Genomic DNA, 24,588 nt, shown 5'->3' on the forward strand with positions numbered 1-24,588 from the left:
ACGACTAATAGTTGTTCTGTGGACAGATTCTCCCACCTGAGCTGTTGATCTCTACAGCTCCTACATGGTTAATATAATATGGTGTTTTAGATTGATAAACCGCCCTTCAAAACAAACCGAAACACCTCCACCGCGCTCCCTATCCTCTATAAATAAAAGTGAATATGATGTGAATGTGATAAACCGTGTGGTGAATAATCTCTCCACAATCAGTGCAAAGCAGCCCCTTTAAAATTATGATGTATACACTAGATATTTGATCAAAGATGCCTGTAACTACCACAGTCCTCCCACAGGCATCCAGAAAAAAATAAGAGGCGCCTTAAAAAAAGTGTAAAAGTGTCTTTAACACAATGATGGTGTGACCCTCTACATGTGTCCTATACACTCACACAATATCAGATCTTGCTCCGAACAGGTCTATAGACTATACATAATAATAAGTGTACATATACCAACCATATGGGTGTTCCAGTGTCCTTAGCACAGTGATGGTGTGACCCTCTTAATGTGTATTTCAACACTCACACATATAGACACTTATAGCTATACGTCTCCAGTGATAAATATGTGGAGTCACTGTATGTACAAAATTATACTAAAGTGTAATACATAACAAATCTTCAAAATAATCAGTCCAAAAATAGACGTGACATCACACATGATGAGAAAAGTGTCCAAAACAGGTGACAATAACTCTTGATACAGACAAAGGTGATGCTGTGTGTCTTCCACCTTTCCCCTCGTGAGCAGTGATTCCACTCCCTCAAGAACTGCACTCACCAACTTATTTTGCCAGCACTTTCATGCAAGGCAAAAATCGTTTATTTACCACACAACAGGGTTATAGGATCAATCGTTGTTCCACAGTGAATGTATTGCATGAGGTCCACATGAAAAAAATATAAATGCTCCAATAGTGTAATCCAGTAACACACATTTATTAAAACACTGCAATCTTCTAACAATCCACTCACATTTAGAACAGTAAAATTCAACCAGAGTAAAGTGCAGATCACATCAGACCAAATCCAGTGAAACCAAACATGACAAGCGGTCACGGCGGACCCGAGGTGTGTAGATGCCGAACTCTCAATCTCACCCTCCCTTGATAGTCCTCCGTTCCTCCGTGTAAACAATGCTCCTCTCCTATGTTTTATGTATTACCTTGGGGAGATGCAGACTAGAAATGGTTACCATAGGTCTCTTGGCTGCTTCTCTGATGAATGTTCTCCTTGCCCGGCCTGTCAGTTTAGGTGGATCAGCCATGTCTTGGTAGGTTTGCAGTTGTGCCATACTCCTTTCCATTTTCAGATGATGGATTGAACAGTGCTCCGTGAGATGTTCAAAGCTTGGGATATTTTTCATAACCTAACCCTTCTGTAAACTTTTGCACAGCTTTATCCCTGACCTGTCTGGTGTGTTCCTTGGCCTTCATGATGCTGTTTTTTTCACTAAGGTTCTCTAACAAACCTCTGAGGGCTTCACAGAATGGCTGTATTTATACTAAGATTAAATTACACACAGGTGGACTCTATTTACTAACTAGGTTACTTCTAAAGGCAATTGGTTCCACTAGATTTTAGTTAGGGGTATCAGAGTAAAGGGGGCTGAATACAAATGCATGCCACACTTTTCACATATTTATTTGTAAAAAAAAATTGAAAGCCAGTTATCATTTTTCTTCCACTTCACAATTATGTGCCACTTTGTGTTGGTCTATCAAATAAAATCCCAATAAAATACATTTATGTTTTTAGTTGTAACATGACAAAATGTGGAAAATGTCAAGGGGTACGAATACTTTTTCAAAGCACTGTACATCCTAGCAACTTAGAGGGTGCTACATAAGTATGACGAGTTGTCAGCCTCAAACAGTGTTGCAGTGTATCATATCAGGTATGGCCGCTGTCCTGTGTGTGTCTGTTATGTGACATTGTTGCACTATGTGTCCAGGAAGAAGCTCTCTATCCATTTAAACCTCAGTCATGGGTTGATAAACAAGCAGCAGGAAGCAGCCAGGGATAAAGATCTCTAGATGGTAACTTTGAAAAAACATGCTAACTTGTATTGATTGATGGAATGTCTTTCCTTACCAGCTGTAGCTATTCATACCCAGACAAAGGAAGTTTTGAATATAGACAAAACGCTTTTAGTGACATGGAACAATTGGATACATTGTCCCTAAGTGTCACACATGTCAACTCATTCTGCTGTTATTGAACTTTCTGAATATGCAGACTGTTATAGGAAATGTCTGACCCATTGCTTAAAAAAGTGCTACATATTTAGATACCCCATCATTTAATTATTTTAAAATCAAACTACAACTTTTTTTTTGATGGATTTAAGTAGTACTAAATATAAAGTACTAGCTGAAAACAAACAGCTTTAAAATAATTTTAAAGCAGAAATATACCCAAATGTTGAAGTGTATATAAACCCCAAGAATGGACGTTTCTTATTTGCTTCCTTTTGGTCTGCTAAATATCCCGTTAAAGGGTTTTTGTTTTTTTTTTCTGTTCGATAAGTGCAAAAAACATTGTGGATTTTGCCAGAAATCTTGTGAACTGATAACTTCCTGTGCTTTTTCCCTGTGCTGTGCACAAGGAGAGGTTAAGGAAATGAGGAGGAAGGAGGAGATAGGGACAGCGCCGTGTTCTTGGTAATCCATCAAAAATAAAATAGCAGGGCTAACCACACATGCACATTTCTGGCACATCAGCAGTTATTTTTTGCACTTGTAACATGTTTAAAGGGATAAAACATGTGGAAATGTGCATGTACAGTATTTCAGAGATGTACTAAATATCTTTTTGATATTTTGCCTTGACATACACTTTAACTTACAGCTATGATAAAGTAGAATTCCAGGCAAAGCCTAACTATTTTTAAAAATGCTCCCTCCCCCTCCTAACACCCATTTTAACTGACCTGTGTAAGAAAGATCTGTATACTTACCTATTTTTAGGCTGCTCCAGTCCAGTCATGTGATCCCCTGTATGTGCCAGAGCCAGCTGTAGGGGAGAAGAGAGAGCGCCCAACCACGGCTGGCCACCCATAGGATCCTATGGCCCATCTGTTGTCGGTGCTTCCTCCTCTCCACTGCAGCCGGAGCTGGCTGACAGAGGGGAGTTGCATCACGTGACCAGACCAGACCGGCATGAAAATAGGTAAGTACACAGACCTTTCTTGCACAGGTTAATCAGAATAGGTGTTAGGAAGAGGGAAAGAACATTTTCTGATTAGTTAGGAGTTTTTGACTGACATTCTACTTTAACACTTTATGGAATGGTTAAAAAAAGAATAACAATTCAGCTTAAGGGGAAGAAGTGACTTGTGATCAGTTGAGGGACTTTGGCTTGGGTGGAGATTTGGCTTTGGAGGGTTGGCTTTTGCTTGAAGGTGAATGTGAGGGGATTTCTGCTGGGTGGGATTTTTTCTTGGGAGAAGAAGATTTTTGCTGAGGGGAGGTTGGGTGCGAGGGGTTGTTACCAAGGGGGAAATTTCTGCTGGGGGGTGAGGGAATGAGTATTTTTTTGGGGAAACAAGGATGGAGGAGAGAATTTTGCCTGGTGAATCTATGCTGGGAGATTTTTGCCTGGGGAGTAGGGAATTTTAGTTTAGACAGGAGAAAGACAGAACTTTTGCCTGTGGAGTGAATTGGTTTAAAAGGAGTACTAACTGTGTAAGTAAGAAGGGCCATATGTTAAGCCTTAACATATGCCTGAATGCTGCAGTCTGTCTATGCCAGGCATGTCCAAAGTACGTCCCGTGTTCCGGTTTCAAATGACCCACAATCCGATTTTAAAAAAAGTTCCCTTGGTGTGTGAGTGGGGCTTAGGCGCCCTAATGACTAGAACTACACTCACTAATCGCCTAGGTTCTGGGCAGAAGTTTGTTTTCATGAGAAAATCAGCATTAAGATATAACTCCAGACCTAGAAGTGGGCCAAAATGAACAGGTCTAACCCCCTAATAACCCCAGGCTAACTGCCTGTACTATTACACTAAGCACTACAAACACTTCCACAGTTAGAGAACACCAACTCCCAGGTGCGCAGCATTTAGAAACTGGTACTGCAGAGCCTGATCTGGCATCTGCCAACCCAAAAATACCTGTCACCTCCTGGTGACAAATCTACAGTTTCCATTGAATACAGGAAATAAACCTCACTCTGTAACTGCACACTCCCTCTCTCTCTCAGGGGCCTCTCTCTATGCCGCAGGCCAGTCCCGAAATAGAGGGAGGTGGCTGCTAGTGAAGGGGACGAGCAATACATCTCTTAACTACCAAAGTAACCATCACCCTACGCCAAGTCACCCATTCCATGACTGGTTGGTTGCATTAAGCTTTTGACACATACAGTCAGGTCCATAAACATTGGGACATTGACACAATTCTAATCTTTTTGGCTCTATACACCAACACAATAGATTTGAAATGAACGAACAAGATGTGCTTTAACTGCAGACTTTCAGCTTTAATTTGAGGGTATTCACATCCAAATCAGGGGAACGGTGTAGGAATTACAACAGTTTGTATATGTGCCTCCCACTTTTTAAGGGACCAAAAATAACGGGAAAGATTAACAATCATCCATCAAACTTTCACTTTTTAAAAATTGGTTGCAAATCCTTGAGGTCAATTACAGCCTGAAGTCTGGAACGCATAGACATCACCAGACGCTGGGTTTCATCCCTGGTGATGCTCTGCCAGGCCTCTACTGCAACTGTCTTCAGTTCCTGCTTGTTCTTGGGGCATTTTCCCTTTAGTTTTGTCTTCAGCAAATGAAATGCATGCTCAATCGGATTCAGGTCAGGTGATTGACTTGGCCATTGCATAACATTCCACTTCTTTCCCTTAACAAACTCTTTGGTTGCTTTTGCAGTATGCTTCGGGTCATTGTCCATCTGCACTGTGAAGCGCCGTCCAATGAGTTCTGTCTTCAGCAAGTGAAATGCATGCTCAATCGGATTCAGGTTAAATGATTGACTTGGCCATTGCATAACATTCCACTTCTTTCCCTTAAAAAACTCTTTGGTTGCTTTCGCAGTATGCTTCGGGTCATTGTCCATCTGCACTGTGAAGCGCCGTCCAATGAGTTCTGAAGCATTTTGCTGAATATGAACAGATAATATTGCCTGAAACACTTCAGAATTCATCCTGCTGCTTTTGTCAGCAGTCACATCATCAATAAATACAAGAGAGCCAGTTCCATTGGCAGCCATACATGCCCACGCCATGACACTACCACCACCATGCTACACTGATGAGGTGGTATGCTTTGGATCATGAGCAGTTCCTTACCTTCTCCATACTCTTCTCTTCCCATCACTCTGGTACATGTTGATTTTGGTCTCATCTGTCCATAGGATGTCGTTCCAGAACTGTGAAGGCTTTTTTAGATGTTGTTTGGTAAACTCTAATCTGGCCTTCCAGTTTTTGAGGCTCACCAATGGTTTACATCTTGTGGTGAACCCTCTGTATTCACTCTGGTTAAGTCTTCTCTTGATTGTTGACTTTGACACACATACACCTACCTCCTGGAGAGTGTTCTTTATCTGGCCAACTGTTGTGAAGATTGTTTTCTTCACCAGGGAAAGAATTCTTCGGTCATCCACCACAGTTGTTTTCCGTGGTCTTCCGGGTCTTTTGGTGTTGCTGAGCTCACCGGTGTATTCTTTCTTTTTAAGGATGTTCCAAACAGTTCATTTGGCCACACATACTGTTTTTGCTATCTCTCTGATGGGTTTGTGTTGTTTTTTCAGCCTAATGATGGCTTGCTTTACTGATAGTGACAGCTCTTTGGATCTCATATTGAGAGTTGACAGCAACAGATTCCAAATGCAAATAACACACTTGATATGAACTCTGGACCTTTTATCTGCTCCTTGTAAATGGGATAATGAGGGAATAACACACACCTGGCAATGGAACAGCTGAGCAGCCAATTGTCCCATTACTTTTGGTCCCTTAAAAAGTGGGAGGCACATATACAAACTGTTGTAATTCCTACACCGTTCACCTGATTTGGATGTAAATACCCTCAAATTAAAGCTGAAAGTCTGCAGTTAAAGAACATCTTATTTGTTTAATTTCCAATCCATTGCGGTGGTATATAGAGCCAAAAAGATTAGAATTGTGTCGATGTCCCAATATTTATGGACCTGCCTGTATACAGTGTTCCCTAGCAATGGCAATATGACCTATACTAGACAGCAAACTACATGCTGGACTAAAGTGTGCTGTATCTACTCTAACCTACAGTCCCGTTGTTACAAGTTCTGTTCTTTGGATACACCATGCAATATACCACCTGAAAGAGAAAGTTCAGACCAGACATTAAACAGTCAGCGGTAACTTTACTGAAGAAAGTTAACATACAGAAAGAGTTCTTAGCAGGCAGCTTCTCACCTGAATTCCTGTAAAAAGGTGCTTTAGTGCCCACGGGGTAATCATACTTGAATAACAGCAGAGATTCCTAATTCCGCGTACACACGAGCGGACTTTTCGACGGACTAGGTCCGACAGTCTTTCCGACGGACTTTGCAGTGTAGGTCCGCCGGACTTTCAAACGAACGGACTTGGACACACACGATCACTCCAAAAGTCCGCTGGTTTTGAACGCTGTTACGTACAGCGCGTAAGACAGGACTAGAAAAAGGAGGTTCAAGCTCCAGTACGCCACCCTTTGGGCTCCTTCTGCTAATCTCGTGTTCATCTCGTGTTAGTAGAAGTTTGGTTAGAGACGATTCGCGCTTTTCAGACTTCAACTTATTTTGATCGTTTTCTGCGGTTCAGTTTGTGCTTGTGGGGTTTGTATCTGGTTTCCGTACCTGTATATCAGGCCATTCTGGTCTGCTCATTCCTGATCTTCAGGTCGCTCTTCACAGGCCTTGCTGTTCTTCAGTGCGTTCGTTTAAGTTCGTTTGTTTGACCAGCCGACCGTTTTGAAGCCATGGTGCGTGTACATACTCATTCTTGAGTTCGTGCTGTGTGGGGGCTTGGTGTTGGGGTTCATACTTTGACCCGAGCCCAGTCCATGAACAGGGCGAGGAGGAGTTCATGGATGAAGAATTGGCTGCGCCAGTATGACCGATTCTCGCACATGCCTTTGCTTCATGAGATCCGTGAGAATAATCTTGAGGATTTCAGGAATTATCTCAGGATAACGGACCTCATTTTTCAACGCCTGCTGGCTTTGCTGACCCCTTATATCAGCAGGTAGGATACCTGCATGCGGCAAGCCATCACTGCGGAGCAGAGGCTAGTTGCCACGTTACATTACTTGGCGACTGGGAGAAGCCTTCAGGACCTTAAGTTCTCGACAGGCATCTCCCCCCAGGCTCTGGAGATCATTATCCCAGAGACCTGTTCTGCCATTATTCAGGTCCTGCAGAATGACTATATTAAGGTAAATTTTATCCTTTAACATTACATTATATGTATTTAATGTTTGCTAATGTATTGTATTAATTTCATCATTACCTAATTACCATGATTGGAATATGCTGTGAATGTCCCCTTTATCTTCATGCATGCATGTTTTTATTTTTTAAACTCCTTTTTTGGCCTACATGCATATTTGCCTTCACTAACCTCCCCAGCATGCAATCCTGGGCCCATATACACCTATAGCCTAGTCCCTTTAACAATGTATATTGTCAGCTCCATACTGCTTTCCCTGAACCACCCCCTCAAATGTCTCCAAATGTAATGTGTGGTGTTAAACTAATTTTGAACCCTCCCCCACCCCCCATACAATTTGATCAATGGGCCATCAGAGGGGGTGAGGAATCTTATAAGTGGGCCTTATATTTTTGATTATTTTAAATACTACTTCTAAAAAATGTTATACTGCTGTTGTGCAAGAATGTTTTTGTGTAATCTGCTTGCAAAGTTATGTTGAAAAGTACTTATATATTTTTTTTCTTGTTTGACTCGACAGTTTCCTTCCACGCCACAGGAATGGCAGACTGTGGCCTCCCAGTTCGCTGACCGTTTGGACTTTCCCAACTGTGCAGGGGTGATCGATGGGAAGCATGTTCGCATTGTGCCACCACCCCATTCGGGGTCTTACTACTTCAATTACAAGGGGTTTAATAGTGTAGTGTTGATGGCGGTGTTAGCGGCACAATATGATTTTATGTACGAATGGCTGGATGTCGGATGGAGGAGTCTTCGCCCAGACGGAGTTCTACCAGCGTCTCCAGACTGGTGGCCTGGGATTGCCACCGATGCCGAGAACGTTGAGGGACTCCCCTCTGTATTCATCGCAGATGAAGCCTTCGGTCTGGGCGAGCACCTGATGAGGCCGTTCCCCCCAAAGGACCCTCACCCCGGAGAGGAGGGTTTTTAACTACCGGCTGGCCAGAGCGAGAAGAGTTGTGGAGAATGCCTTTGGGATTATGGCCAGCCGGTTCCGTTTGTTTCTCTCAGCCATCAATATGGCGGACTATAAAATCAATCATATAATCATGTGTTGTTGCATACTCCATAATTTTTTACGAAAACATTCTCAAACATATATTACTGAGTTGTGCCTGAGCGCGGACTTAGTGCAGAATCTGTACTTACAGGCCTGGATACTGGCCGCACTGGCTTGGCCCCCCAAACCGCCCGTCAAGTGCGGGACAGATATGTAAATTGTTTTAATGGTAGGGGGGCCCATTGCAATGCCAGAACATATTTAACATTTCAATTAATAAAAAAATCTTTTTTATGCTAAAATCTTGAGTTTTTATTCTTGTTTGCTTTTCTTTTTGGCTGTCTCCTAGGTTCTCCTAGTGCATTTGTAGTGCCAAGTGCATTTCCCTTTAGTAAATAAGGCCCTTTGTCACTGTAAACACAAAATGAATTCCAAAACTGGTATTGAGTATTGAAAGAAGAAGCCACACACATTGTTGTCATTTAAAATTTTTACTGTGTGCACATTCAAACGTGTGTTTTTTTAAAACGTCATTCAATGTTTTTTTGTTTTTGTTTTTTTTGTTTTTTATTTTTACTCAATATAATTTTTTTTTGGGGGGGGGGACAATATTTTTTATATTTATTTGGTATTTTCTGCATATTTTTTTTTTGTTTTAAATTTGTATTTTAAAACAGGGTTTTTTTTTTAAAAAAAAATAACATACCCAACTCTGGAACTTACAAAGTTCAACATGTAAAAGTTGCAGGTGATGTCATCCATGTAAAAGCCAAATTTTGAAGATGCACACAAATTGGGAGTCCAAATGGGTAATGTCAACATGTGCTATCTCCCATCATGGGGGATCAATGGACGTGTTTTGTGGGTGCAATCCCTTCCTCTCACCTACTAGCATTATGAGGAAGGGGTTGCAAATACAAAACGCGTACATTGAGATCCCCTGATGGCAGATAGCACATGTTGACACACCGTGTGCATCTTCAAAATTTGGCTTTTAAAATTTTAAAACTATAAAAACATAACAATGTTCTCATTTAAAAAGAAAATGAACATGATCGATTGTGTTTTAGGAAAAAAGGGATTTGATTCTCCCCAAAACATCAATCATGTTCTTCATTTCCTGTTGCATGATGTCCAGCCGATTTCTCATGCTGTCTAGGTGATTGTGCATTTCATCATGTGCCCGTTCCAGACCATGATCTGCCCAATTAGTCTTTGGGCGCTGTCGGTGGTAAATGGGTCCAGCGCTTGCCCTTCCACAACCAGAATATCACCTAAAATTTTAGAAAAAATATGTATTTAGAAAATATGCAGGCATAAATAGATTACCTTAAGCTTGGGTGTCAGACACTCACCTGGTGGGGTGCACATCCTCCACCTCTCCATCCTCCAGATCCTCGGGTGGGCTTGGGCTAATTACACAATCAGGCTGGTGAGGTCAGGGGGTCCTGGGATCCTCTGACTGTTGTCTGAGTCTTTTCTCCCGTATGAGAATGAAACAAAAGGTATACTTAGCACACTGATATTTGAGTCCAGAAATAGGAATATGAAACATTGCTTTGAAGTGGTGTACAATTGTCTGTTTGTGAAAAAATCCAAGTTGAAGACATGAGTCAAATTCCCTTTTTACCAAATTGCAATACTTACCTTTTTTGGCCAAGTTTCACAGATGGAGACACCTCAAGTATCCCCTGGAGCCCCTGTGCTGATTACCCTAAAAAATGTTCTCTGGTGTCCCACAGTACACTAGTGCTCCTGAGTCCAGATGTGGAAACAGCTGCTGTGTCCTGTCCTTACATTACACTGAATGTTTCAAACACCTTCTTTATTCTTCGATACTGATCTGGCTCACTCGTTTTAAGGTCGGACCAGCGCTTTCTCAGTTGGTCTTTAGCCTGTCGTACCCCAAATTAGGACATTATTTGGTCCTTCCGCAAATTGGGTCAGGTGTACGGACACTTTTGCCATCATAGTCCTCCCTCCTCAAGATGTCCACCATTTCTTCAAAGGCCATGTTGGTGGCCTTAAATATCCTCCTGAATCTGGATGTTTGGGGCTCCGGGCTTTCCTCCGCGCTATTTCCTGATAATGTCTCCCCCATCTTTATCTATATACTCCCACTGAGCAACGAAGAGAGAAGGGGCGGGGAAAATTTGTCATAAAGAACATCAGTGGCGGGCGACGCGGGCAACGCAGGCAGAGCATGGCACATGCGCAGTGTATATAAAGCTAGTACGCTGGTCTACGTATGTCCGAACGGAAGTAGCGAGCGCCCTAAACTAAGGTAAGGTAAACTTGGCCCATCACAGTGACCTATAATGCTTCAAAATTGAGGCCTATATTGGGATAAGATACTGTGAGTTTGCACATTTGCACTGACATTGGTGTTTTCGTTTCTTGTGTGTGTGTGTGTGTGTGCTCTATATTGGGATAAAGATAATACTGTGAGTTTGGACTGACATTACTGTTTTTCTCTTGTGTGTTGTCTTTCAAAAACCTGTGGGAGGTCAAGCACCCCTTGTATTTCAATAAGCAAGCAAGGCAGCCAACACTGGAGATACTTCTGGGGTTTGTAAAGACTCGAGTCCCCCAGGCAGACATTAGGTTAGTGGAAAATAAAATTGGGATCTTTTGCTGAATATGTACAGGCGGGAGCACAAGAAGATACAGGAGTCCCTCAAATCAGGAGCAGCAGCAGATAAGGTTTATGTCCCCAAGCTGTGGTACTACCCCGAACTGCGTTTTCTGGATGACCAGACAGAAGTGAGGCAATTGCTTTTGACCCTTCCCTCCACCCTTCCCTCCACCCCAGCTGAGGCGTCCCAGGATAAACCGGGCCCTTTCATTCTTGAAGAAGTGGATGCGCCCAGCTGGAGCCAGGTATACTTTTTTTTGGAATTATTGATTGTCCTAATATTATTGATGTAAACTAAAATGTTTGAATTGCTTACAAATCAATGATTTAATCACAAAAATTATTATTATGTATACATATCACTAGACAGTAGTGGCCAAAAATGTTGTTCAAATATTGGTGAACAGCTAGAAAAATGGTGGGGTCAAAATGATAGCCTTTTCTATTTGTTTAAAATTCAATTTGCAAGTCATGAGCTGAAAATTGTCTGTGATTGATGAAGCAAAAAATACAACTATGTCCCTTTTTTTATACACAGGATGAGCTCAGCCAGGAGGAGGCCATGCCCAGTGGTAGAAAGGAGGAGACCGTGCCCAGTGGTAGAGAGGAGGAGGCCGTGCCCAGTGGCAGGCAGGAGGTGGCTGGGACCAGTAGGAGCCTCACAGAATGCCAGGTGCCTCCCCTCCGCCTTCCCACCAATAGGCCCAGGAAGATGACCAGAACAGAGAAGCAATCACTTGCCCTCATTCGGGAAGCAATCCAAATCCTCAGTAACCCCCCAATACTGAAGAGGCCTATGGTACATATTTGGCCACCAGCTTGATGCAACTGGAGAAGGGCCAACGCCTCCTCTGTAAGGGGCTTTTTTCTGAGGCCCTTCAGAGGGGGTTGAGGGGCCAGCTTACTGAAACCAGCCATATTTATGATGAAGCCCCTACTCCTCCTCCTGCCACAAGTACACCACCAGAGGCACAGCCAGCCAAGGAAGGCTGCAGAGAAGCGTGGAGGGAAGGCTGCAGGGCAGCATGGAGAGAAGGCTCTACGGAAGAGTCAAAAGTGATTACCTGGCTTCAGTCTGGTCTGACAGAAGACGCAGATTGTGCTCCCTATTATATGGACTCCGCAAGATCCCAGTTTTGTTTTCCACTGACTTGATGTGTACCCTGGGGAACAAAAGGCTTCACAAATTCCAAAAGTGTCTCCAGTGTTGCCTTCCTCTATATTGCACTTGTTGGAAGTGCAGTCGCTGTAAATCTGAGGGGTAGATCTGAAATGAGGGGAAGCTCTGCTGATTTTATCATCCAATCATGTGCAAGCTAAAATGCTGTTTTTTTTTAGTTTCCTTGCATGTGCCCCTCGGATCCACAGCGACTGCACTTCCAAGTGCTCTTTCAGTGCAATTTCAAGTGCACTTTGCACTTGTAGTGCTAAATGAATTTGCCTTTTGTCAATAACCCCCCTATGTCAAATTAACAAGGGACACCAACCTCATTAAGGTTCATAAAAAATACAAGATTATAATGTTATTGTGGTAACTTGAAACTCCAAAAAAAAAAAAAAAAATGGAAATCACTAGAATTTTTTTTATTTTTTACCAAATTGGAAAATATATATTGTTGAAATATAAAATTATAAAAGATGAGTCTAAAAAAGAATTGTAAACATTATTTATGGAGATCTGGCTTTTAAAAACTAGAATATTAGTCATGACATGAGGAATAAATAACGAAGAAAGAAGTTTGTGAGAACTGTGTGAATATAAGCAGCAAAACAACTTCATTCTTCTAGCATTATAAAGAAGAAAAGAATGTGCTGTATTTAAAGATCACAGAATTAGCAGCGTGAGGAATGTGCTGGCTTCATTATGAAGGCTAGTTTTACCACACCGAGCGCTTCCGTCTTGTACTTCCTTCAGAGCATGCTTCATTTTTGGTCCGTCGGACTAGCACACAGACGAACGGTTTGCACGCTAGAAAGCCGAGTCCGTCGGACAGATTTGTAACATGTTTTATTTCTAGGTCCGTCTGACTTTTGGGGAAAAAAAGTCTACTGGAGCCCACACATGATCGAATTGTCCAACGGAGTCCGGTCCGCCAGACCAAGTGTGCCGGAAAGTTCGCTTGTGTGTACGTGGCATTAGTGTCATTAGAGTTCATGATTGGTAAATAGGTAGCACAGAGTCCTACTACTCTATATAGTCCATGTTTGGCAAAGATCCTTAAAAGGCTTTCAGTCCATCCTTGTAGTTAAGAGTCCATAGGTTCCCAGTTCTTCACGGAACCCTAAGTGGCCCCCTAGCTGTGGGCGCTGTCTGGCAGCATAACAGCCTACATCTTGTTAGTATCTCAAGCAGCTCTCTTGGGGCAGTGAAGGGCCGGCCCCCTATTATGTGGATTTGTTGAAAATTGGGGAGAAAAACTAGCCAGCCAGTCCCTCAGATCCATTACACATTTACATTGTAATGGTTTCACAGGAAAGACTGCAGGCTTGACCCAAATAACTGCAGAACACAAGTCATCATAAAAAAACATTAACCCTTCTGTAGGCACCTGCCTACAAGTGTGTCCCTAATTGAATATTGGAAACTATTCTAAACATTAGAAGCTGCCTATACATTTTTGTATATAAACCTGCTTCAAAGAAACAACTAGAAAAGTAAGAAAAAAAATGTAAATTATTTTTAGACATCCTGTGTGAATGGGAATAAATAACAAATATACCGTACATAAGGTAGGCTCCGACTAAATGTTAGTTCTATATATTTTTTTTAATAATTGTATTTTTATTTGGGTTTTCATAAGAAACCAGAAATTTTAGATCCAGTAAAAAATGTCAGAATATACAGAGTACCATACAGGAAAAATCTATACATGACATAGTTATGCACGGAGAGCGGAAGCTCATCTTTGGATCATAACATGACAAGAGAGCAAAGAAGACATGGCAAAGCAAGTCAGTAAACATTATATGTCAGATAGAGAGGGAGGAGTGGGGCTGATCCCAGCCGCCACATTTCCAGAGACAGGAAGTGAGTGCAAAAGGATAAATGTCAGTTTGTGTACCTATGTTGGAAAGCAACATGTTTTATTTCATAATACAAGATGTGTTTGAATATGAAATTTGGATACACCAAGCCTCATCACTCTTGGGGGGCCGACTGGAATGTAACAGGTTGCCCATCAAAGCTTTGTAACATATCAGAACCTTCATCTGAAAGAAGAGTCATGCCCCCTGGCAGGGGAAGAATGGGAACAAAAGCTTGGCTCTAGACCAACTGGTGTGGTAAAGATTGCAATGGTTGATTACCAAGCCTCAAAAAAAGAGCAACGGCTGCCAAGATGATTGATGAGTTGGGCTACATAAGATCAAAGACCCAACTGTCACTAAAGATGATCCAGGTCACATAGCGATGATACATGGACAAATGCTGCCCCTAAAGGACTACAGCAGGACTGTCAGGGCTGGGCTCAGCCCTTCCTTCTCTGAGCTGGCTCTCAGCTGTCGGCTAATTGCCAGCTCCTATCTCTACACAGTGACTCTGACTCACCTGTTGAGGATAGCCTGCTCGTCAGTCCTGCCTACTTAAGCCATCCAGCCCAAATGATCTCTGCCTTTGCCTTGGTTAACATCACAGAGACTATCTCCTGTGTTCCTGTTAAAGACTTGCTTGGCTGACATTTCTTCTTGCTCCAGATCCTGCTTGCTGTTCCACTACGCTGATTCCTGGCTTCCCAACTTTCTGGCTTGTCTGACTATCCGCTCCAGTTACCGAACTCTGGCTATGTTTTGACTACGTTTGTTCTATTTACTTATATTCTTAAGCAAGTGTGATTTAACTGTATTTCTGTCTCGGTCTGATTCATGGTTTCTGACAGTAGGCGAAGGCCATGAATTCAGAAGATGCAGTCAATCCACTTGTTGGTAATATTTTTTCCAGATTGGATGAGCAGGATCACCGCATGAATCAGTTTGCCATAGCATTACAAACGCTCTTGAGTCACGCGGCTCACCTGGAATCTCCCACTGTGGCTGCTCCTGTACAACCTGTGTTGCACACCGTCCCTGCTGCTGCTCCTCTAGTCTCTGTCCATGTACCTGCCTCGAGTGTTACCTCTATAAGAGGTATGTCTGGTTTCCGCTCTGCTTCCCCAGCAATTTGGGGGTGATCCAGTTCAATGCAGAGGGTTTCTCAACCAGGTTGAGATATACTTTGAGATGCTGCCCCAGGCGTTACCCACGGACAGAAGCAAAGTAGGTTTCATGATATCTTTGCTTTCTGAGAGAGCCTTGGCCTGGGCAAACTCTCTATGGGAGGCACAAAAACCTGTTGTCTTGAGTTACCCTGAGTTTGTGGCTTCTTTTAAAAAGGGTATTTGACATTCCTACATGCTTCCACTTCTGCTGCCAAGTGCCTCATGTCCATCAAACAGAGTACGGGAACTGTTGCCAATTACGCCATTGAATTCTGTACTCTGACAGCAGAGGTTGTTTGGAACAATTAGGCCCTCGTGGCTGCTTTTTCTCATGGTCTCTCGGATACCATCAAGGATGAGATAGCAGCCCAAGATATACCCACTGAGCTGGAGATGTTGATCATGTTTGCCATCCTCTTTGACTCCAGACTCAGAGAAAGACACTCTTTTAAGGATCGCTTGCGGAAGCCTCCTGTACATTTGTCTCTGAGCTTTGCAGTCCCACCCATACCTCCCTCACCTCCCATGCCTCCTGGTACCAAGTCGGTCAGTGAAGGTGAACCTATGTACTTGGGCTTCACGCGTCTCTCTGCGGATGAGAGAACCCTTAGGAGGAGGGAGAGATTGCGCCTTTATTGTGGCCAGGCAGGTCACTTTTTGAAGTCTTGTCCTACCCATCCAGGGAGTGCCCGAACCTTTAGGTCCCGTCACGGACAGACCTTAGGTGGCATTGTTTCATCTCTAGTTATCCAGAAGGATAAGCCCCTGGTTTCAGTTACCCTTTCTTGGGCTGAGTCATCCATCGAGATACAGGCTCTAAATCGACTATGGGGCAGCAGGCCTGTTCATTGATGCTGCCTTTGTATCGAAGCACTCGATTCCACTGCAGCTCCGTGACACTCTACTTGCCATTGAGGCTCTTGATGGGAGACCTCTACAGCCTGCCCATGTGACTCATGAGACTGTTCCATTTTCCATGGCCATTGGGGCTCTTCACCATGAGATAATCCTATTTATTTCCTCACCTAAGTTTCTGCTGCTTATTGGTTATCCTTGGTTACAGGGGCACAACCCCTCTTTTGATTGGATCTGTGCTGAGGTTCTCTCCTGGTCGCCACAATGCAGTAAGACAAGCTTCCAGAAGGTAGCCAAGGTCCTGTGCACCTCTTCAATCTCCTCCCTGGTGGAGGAGTAGCGCGATTTTAGTGATGTCTTTGACAAAGGTCAAGCCGGTAGTTTGCCTCCACACCAGTCATATGATTGCGCAATTGACCTTCAACCTGGTGTCATACCCCCTCATGGCCGGGTTTACCCTCTGTCGGTCTTGGAGGATAATGCCATGGAGGAGTATGTTGCAGACACACTTTCTCGAGGTTTCATCCGCAAATGCTCGTCTTCTGCTAGTGCTGGTTTCTTCTTTGTGAAGAAGAAGAATGGTGAACTGAGACCTTGTATTGATTATAGGGGTCTCAATCATTTCACGATTAAGAATGCCTCTCCGATTCTATTGATTATGGAGTTATTTGACCGCCTGAATGGAGCAACGGTTTTCATGAAGCTTGATTTAAGAGGGGCATACAATCTCGTGAGGACTAAGGAGGGCGACGAGTGAAAAACTGCTTTTAATACAAGAACAGGCCATTATGAGTACCTCGTAATGCCTTTTGGCCTTTGTAACGCCCCGGCAGTTTTACAGGAATTTATTAACGATGTCCTCCGAGATTTGTTGCAGTTATGTGTGGTGGTTTATTTCGACGATATCCTCATATTTCCCTGGAGAGTCACCACACAGATGTCTGTCATGTGCTTCAGAAACTAAGAGAGAACAATCTCAATTGTAAATTGAAGAAGTGCGAATTCCATCGTGAACAGGTTAAATTCCTGGGTTATGTCATTTCCACTGCTGGTTTTTTGATGGATCCAGAAAAACTTTCAGCAGTCCTACAGTGGTCCCGACCCGTGGGTTTATGTCCTCTGCAGCGTTTTCTGGGCTTTGCCAACTATTATTGGAAGTTTATTCGTAACTTCTCGTCTCTGGTCAAGCCCCTGACTGATATGACCAGAAAGGACGGTAACCAACAGAGTTAGTCTCCGGAGTCCATTAAGGCCTTTGAGAGTCTCAAGGCTGCCTTTGTTTCTGCTCCTGTGTTGGCACATCCTGATCCTACGTTACCTTTTATTCTTGAGGTTGATGCTTCTGAGACTGGAGTTGGTGCCCTTCTGTCTCAATGTCCTACCTCTGAGAGCGCTAATCAACTATATCCTAGTCATTTCGCGCGCGCTAAACTTGTTATGGTATTAGTATTTACATTACAGCTAATGTTTATATGCACTGTGTATTGCTGACTTTGCTGATTCATAAGTTAATTAGAGTCTAGTGGATTAGAATGTAGAATAGAGAACTCTATTCTAAGTTACTTTGGCATAGTGATTATACTATCTAGCAGACTGTGTTTGAACCTACGCCTGTATGTTCACCTATGTGCAAATCACCATTTACTCTAACCCATACCAATACATTGAATTAATTTAACACTAAATGGTCTTTTGTTTTCTTCCTGATATTAATTCACAGATGAGTTAAAGGTATCCACACTTGTGTTCCTATAAGTGCATGCAATAACTTTCACTCGACCAGAGGAGCTGAGGTTGCTCTTGGAGTCAAGGCGCACAACAGAGAACTCAAATTACCAAGTGGCTCCTTCGTGGGTAGCACTGCATGGGCAAAGCAGAGCTTTTAATCTTGCAGATGGTGTTTGTCATACTGTTACTGCGGGGACACGGTTAATGCTTGGAGAGGAATCTAAACCAGCTTCAGAACATGAAATGTTCCCTAGCATGTTCCTTATATTGTCTAAGATACAAGTTTGACACATCACTGCCATAACCAGCACCACAGGTACTGTACTTTTTACTCAGTGCTACACTAAAAGGAACGGAATCTAAAGTATGCCATGCAGCTTCAATTCCTACTTACCTGGCCTGTGAAGAAGCACTGTACCCCATAAAATATTGATACCGAGCAAACAGGTATAGAAGTCCACATGCTGCAGCGGTGCCTGAAATTAGAACCAAATGCAAGGAGGTTATAGATCAGTTAATATTTTGTTGTAATTATTTTATTCAAAGAATCATGTACATCAATACAAGCAGTGTAATAATGACTTAAGTGACATAAATGCAGAATCACATCAGTGTACAGGTATCTGTGTTGAATTGTCAAACTCATATACCATATATTAACTAACCTACAACTACTTCTACTACTGAAAATGAAGAAGTGTCATCCTGTAGAATTAAATCCAATTATTATTCCTGTGTACCAGGTCTGTCATGGAATTTATTATGGCCTTTATTATACCATATAATGAGCAGGTTAAATAATACACTTTTCTAGAAGCTCAAAAATGGTGTCACAAGTTGATGCAGGTGTCAATACTTCCCACCAATCTTCCCAAATTTTATCATACTTCAGAGGGTAACATCTAGCTTCATAGGTCAATTTATATAAGGGCAACATTTGAATGATCAATCTTTTCCAGGCATTATAGTCAAGGAATTCAGTGCATATCCAGAGGAAAGCCACTGTTTTCCTGCCATAACATAAAAGCAATCCAAGGAATGTTTTTAACGGGGGTGATTTAAAGCTCCCCAAAAATACCCAGAAGATATAATTGTGGATTAAAAATGTTGAGTACATCAAAGATCTGTAAAATAAAGGTTGTGATTTGTCACCAAAAAGGTCTAATCTTCTCACATGCCTAGATCATGTTCATCAAATCACCATGTGTAATAGACTCTGTAAAAGCATCTTAGTTGCATGAGTTTGTCCCTAGTCCCTAGTATATATAACCATTTCAAACCCACAACAGTAAAATCAGTCTGTATATTCAGTAGAACATGCTTGGTATACTCACTGCGGAACCCAAGGCATTAATCCTCTGCAGGCTGTTTGATCCTGTCTTCACTGATCTTCCCCTTCTTCCACAGTTCCTAAACTGTCTCCTGATAGAACAGAGCTTTGGGGGCAAGCTGCACATGCTCAGTTTGGTGTGTATTGCTATAGAATTTTTTTTTCTTGGGAGGGTGCATGTGATCAGCACAGTGCCAATCAGAACTGTCCAGACAGAAGGTCAGGGGTCCTGCGGCCTCATAGGACAATCAGGGGAGAATGAAAAGTCCTCCTACAAGCTTTAGGCACTGCTCTGGTGGACACTGATAGAAGTCACAAGACTGCTCTAACTGCTAATGAGAAAGGGTATTTATCAGTTTATATTTACTAAAACTATTGCATTTTCATGTTCTGTGTACTGTGGGAGACCAGATATAGTGAATGCAGGGTCCTGGGTTTAGCAATACTTTAAAAAACTCCTACCAATCTTGGTCAGAAATATCAGGGATATCTTTTTTCCACTGTTCCTGAATTTTATGGATTTTGGAAGGTTTTTCCTTCATGAGGATTCCATATAGTCCTGAGATTAGCTGGGTATGGGTTGGTTGGAGTAATGCACTCTCCGGTTTGGAAGTGTGAAAAAGTACTTAAAAGACAAGCTAGACCCAGCTGAGCTTCAGCTACATGTCTAAATTGGAGATATTTCAAATGCCATGTAATAGTGATCACCAGTTTCTGCTGCAGCATAAGAAAGGATTTAAAAGGAGCCCTGTGATGTAGGATCAGTTCAATTATATTGAAACTACTAAACATCACTATCATCCCTAGAATATCCTGTAGTAGTAAATGTCTTTTTCAAGATCTATGCAATCAGGACTGTCAGGCTCTGTTTCCACTACTACGAGTTTTTGTGCGACTTGGCACATGTGAAGTCACATGACAAGTTAAAACCCATGTATTTCAATGGTCCCCATTCTAATTGGTGCGACTCAAGACGCAACAACTCCAAAAAAGGTTTTTGCACTACTTTGTTCCGTCTTCGGCGAGACTTGTTCTCCATAGAAAGGTATTAGGTCGCAATGCAGTCGCATGTATATGTCTGACACCGCGACTTTGTTGCGACTTCCACGGAAGTCTACGGAAGCACATGATCTCTGCTCCTCCCAAATACATCACTTTCTATATTGATGTACGTGAGTGTGGAAGACAGCAGGAATCATGCCTAGGGCTAGAAAGAACAAGCAACAAGTTCATGACAATGAAGAAATTATTCGGCTTGTCAGACAATGTCCGGCAATATATGACCTCAGAGATCCAGGTTACAAAGATCATGTAAAGAAGGAGAGAGCATGGTTGGAAGTGGCTCACATATATTATGATACCTGGGACTCTTTATCAGCTACAGAATGGTCTTCAAAAAGTAAGTGGTTGATATATGCTGCTTAGCACTTTGCGGCTTGCACCTATTTAAATATTCAGCAAACAATGGGTGTGTGTTAACAATGTGCACTGTGTTTTCTTGGTGGGTACCGCTTCTCCTTCTGAGATGACAAGGGTTTGACAGGAGGGAATCCCCTGTCAACACTATCTGTGTTGATGGTGGAGTTTAGCTAGTTTTTTTACTGCAACCCGTGGCTGCAGTAAAGAAAATGTGTGTGTGTGTGTGTGTGTGTGTGTGTGTGTGTGTGTGTGTGTGTGTGTGTGTGTGAGCCACCAAATAATATTTGGCCATGGTCCAAACAATATTAAAGATGGCCCTGCTCACATCCTTCAGCACATGCCAAATTATGCAGGTATCGTGGATAATATATCTAGCGGTTGTTTTCCCACCATCAACATCAATTATGCATCCTAGCAAATGAATGACCTATAGGCAGTTAATAAAGAATTATATTTTTAATTTGGTATTATCTTTATATTTTGCAGTGCACTCATTACAAACTCGATGGAGAAGTTTCAAAGACTGTTACAGGAAGGAGTGGTTCCGGCTCAAAAAGATAAGCCCATGCCGGAGATCTTAATTTTTTAAAACTGGTGTTGGAAATGCGAGAGTAAGTTATCAACAGGCATATTTTATTAATTTGACATATCAAATTGTAATGCTTACTTGAAAAATATGTTATTTGTATTTTAGAACCCAAGCAAGCTGGGAAGACAGCACACAGGGTTTGCCACCGGAAGATGAGTCAGAGGAAGCTGCTGCTGCTGTGGAGGAAGAACAATTCCAAGACAATGTTGACAAGGAACTGTTCGTAGATGAATAAAGGTCAGCAACAAACTCCATGAATAAGGAGGATGCAGAACCAGGGCCTAGCAATGTCTCTAGGCCTTTGCGAAGATCTTCAAGGGGAAGTGCCAAGGCTGGGAAACCCATGGATAAAATCTTAGATGTAGTCACTCAGATGTCCGCTAAAATGGCTGAAAACCAGTGTGAAGACACAGCATTTCTCACTGTAATTTTAGGCATATGTAAACAGGTCCCCCGAGAGAAAAAATAGGCACTCAGGATGACATTGATGTCAACTGCTTAATCCTTTGTGGGTGAGAAGCCAACAATATCCTCAGCATATATGCAACCCCCCCCCCCCCCCCCGATATCACCCTTATCAACAATACCCGCACTTTCAAAGTACACAGTATGCTCCACCAATAAACCGGCCATACTGTGACCAGTATGGTAATATGCTAAATCCCTCAAGGCCACGCATGTTGCACCCAATTCCTGCCCCCACTACCTCTACCCTTGGCCCCCCGAAACACTCAGCAACTTAAGCAGCCTACACCCAGTCAGGTTCCACCTTTTCTTGAAAGGAAATACTACCTGGGACCATCAGTGGATTGCCCTGGACCAACCAATAGTTCAGTTTCCAGGACCACTGAAACCAAAACATACCAGCAATTTTAAGTTTATATTATTTTTGCTGTTTTGAGACTTGTTAATTTTTTTTGTTTTTGATTGTGGTTCCCAAAACAACAACCCAAAAAAGTTTCAGTTCATGGAAATTATTTTGTTTATTTTTTGCCTTCTTGCAAAAAGATTTTGCTGTAAAAAAAGATTATGATTATATATATTTTTTTGTATGACTTTTATTTTTGCGTTGTTCAAATTCATATATGTTATTTTTGTATTCTTTGCTGTGGTTGTTTAAGATAAAAAAAACAACAAATGGTATAGTTCACCCAAAAAAAACCTTTATTTTTGATGCATTCTTGCCCACAATTTTGACAAATAAAAAATATTCTGGTTACATTATGTGTTTTATACTTATCCATTTTTTAAATTTGTGTTAAAGACCTGTTATTCTGCATTTGGATGCAATTAAATATGCAATTAAATATAACAGACATATAAATATTAATAAAATAAAAAATGCATGACATACATTATGCAATGGCATCCTGCTGCCAGGGGACAGAACCAGCAGCAGATATAAAAAATGACGTGAATCCCTCACGCACAGTGGTACCATTGGTGGTGCCCCTACTGGCACTCCATTGTGCACCTTCCAGATCGTGCATGAGGGAATCTTCAAAAAGATAGCCATCACAAATTCTTACAAAATGATGAAGCACACATGCTGCTTTTACTGCATATATTGCATTCTCAAGTTTTAAATTCATAGGTGTATGTAGCAAACGCCGCTTGTTCGCTAAAATGCCAAATGAACATTCTACCACTCATCTTGCGCTCGTTTACCGGTAATTGAAAATTTGCTTCTCTTCAGACACTTATTGGAATAAGGCCTTAATAGATGCTCACTGAGAGCAAAGGCCTCATCCCCAACATACACAAATGGCATTGGCGGCCCATTTGTTCTTGGCAACAGACAGTCCTGTGGCAGGTCCAGGCCATTTTCTCTCAACATTCTTTCAAATGATGATCTTTGGAAAATCCTGGAGTCTGAGCTGCTGCCATACAATCCTATGTCTATATAGGTAAAACAATAATTGGCATTAGCCACTGCTAGTAATAGCAAAGAAAAAGAAAAATATTTTTTGTAATTAAAGTATTTTGTTCCAATTGCCCCGACACAATTCGGGAAATTGCATGGTCCCAGAAAACTTCAGATATCTTGCACCAATCTTCATGAGTGGGCTTCTTCAGGACCAAATCCCTAAGGACATTCCAGATGTCTCTGCAGGTAGTGTGGACAATATTGCTGACAGTAGTTTTGCCAACCAAAAATTCAAAATGCAAACTTGCAAAGGAATGTCCAGTTGCCAGGTACCTAAAATGGAACAGTAAATACAGTTTATTAGAATGATACATATTAACAATAAGCTACTTCTATATTAGATCAATATGAGCTTGGAAAAAATATGAGCTTAGAAAAATGAGCTTGGAAGGAGGTGCCTGAGGAAGAGAAGGAAGAAGAGGAGCAGGAGAAAGACACTGGTGATGCAGAGGGAAAGTTAATATTGTAAAAACAATCTCACCCACAATTACATGCTAGTATTTATTATTTCACTTCATGTAAAGAGGATGAAAGAATGATGTGGATATCCAAATGCCACATACAGTCAGGTCCATAAATATTGGGACATCAACACAATTCTAATCTTTTTGGCTCAATACACCACCACAATGGATTTGAAATGAAATGAACAAGATGTGCTTTAACTGCAGACCTTCAGATTTAATTTGAAGGGTATTTATATCCAAATCAGGTGAACGGTGTAGGAATTACAACAGTTTGTATATGTGGCTCCCACTTTTTAAGGGACCAAAAGCAATGGGACAGATTAACAATCATCCATCAAACTTTCACTTTTTTATACTTGGTTGCAAATCCTTTGCAGTCAATTACAGCCTGAAGTCTGGAATGCATAGACATCACCAGACACTGGGTTTCATCCCTGGTGATGCTCTGCCAGGCCTCTACTGCAACTATCTTTAGTTCTTGCTTGTTCTTGGGACATTTTCCCTTCAGTTTTGTCTTCAGCAAGTGAAATGCATGCTCAATCGGATTCAGGTCAGGTGATTGACTTGGCCATTGCATAACATTCCACTTCTTTCCCTCAGAAAACTCTTTGGTTGCTTGCGCAGTATGCTTCGGGTCATTGTCGATCTGCACTGTGAAGCGCCGTCCAATGAGTTCTGAAGCATTTTGCTGAATATGAGCAGATAATATTGCCCGAAACACTTCAGAATTCATCCTGCTGCTTTTGTCAGCAGTCACATCATCAATAAATACAAGAGAACCAGTTCCATTGGCAGCCATACATGCCCACGCCATGACACTACCACCACCATGCTTCACTGATGAGGTGGTATGCTTTGGATCATGAGCAGTTCCTTTCCTTCTCCATACTTGCTTTTTTTAGATGGTGTTTGGCAAACTCTAATCTGGCCTTCCTGTTTTTGAGGCTCACCAATGGTTTACATCTTGTGGTGAACCCTCTGTATTCACTCTGGTGAAGTCTTCTCTTGATTGTT

The 24,588-nt window shown here is 42.0% G+C and overlaps 1 protein-coding gene across 3 annotated transcripts in view; it reads right to left on the reverse strand.

The window, feature by feature from the left end:
* LTC4S (leukotriene C4 synthase) overlaps window positions 1-24,588 on the reverse strand; it is a 305,490-nt gene that overhangs the window by 8,710 nt on the left and 272,192 nt on the right. For all 3 annotated transcript variants that reach the window (XM_073621049.1, XM_073621048.1, XM_073621050.1), the window contains one exon: window positions 18,237-18,318. In XM_073621049.1, the coding sequence (XP_073477150.1) occupies window positions 18,237-18,318 (82 nt within the window). The remainder of the gene's footprint in view (window positions 1-18,236; window positions 18,319-24,588) is intronic.

The sequence above is a fragment of the Aquarana catesbeiana genome, linkage group LG03 (genome assembly GCF_042186555.1).
Source record: "Aquarana catesbeiana isolate 2022-GZ linkage group LG03, ASM4218655v1, whole genome shotgun sequence".
Taxonomy (NCBI): domain Eukaryota; kingdom Metazoa; phylum Chordata; class Amphibia; order Anura; family Ranidae; genus Aquarana; species Aquarana catesbeiana.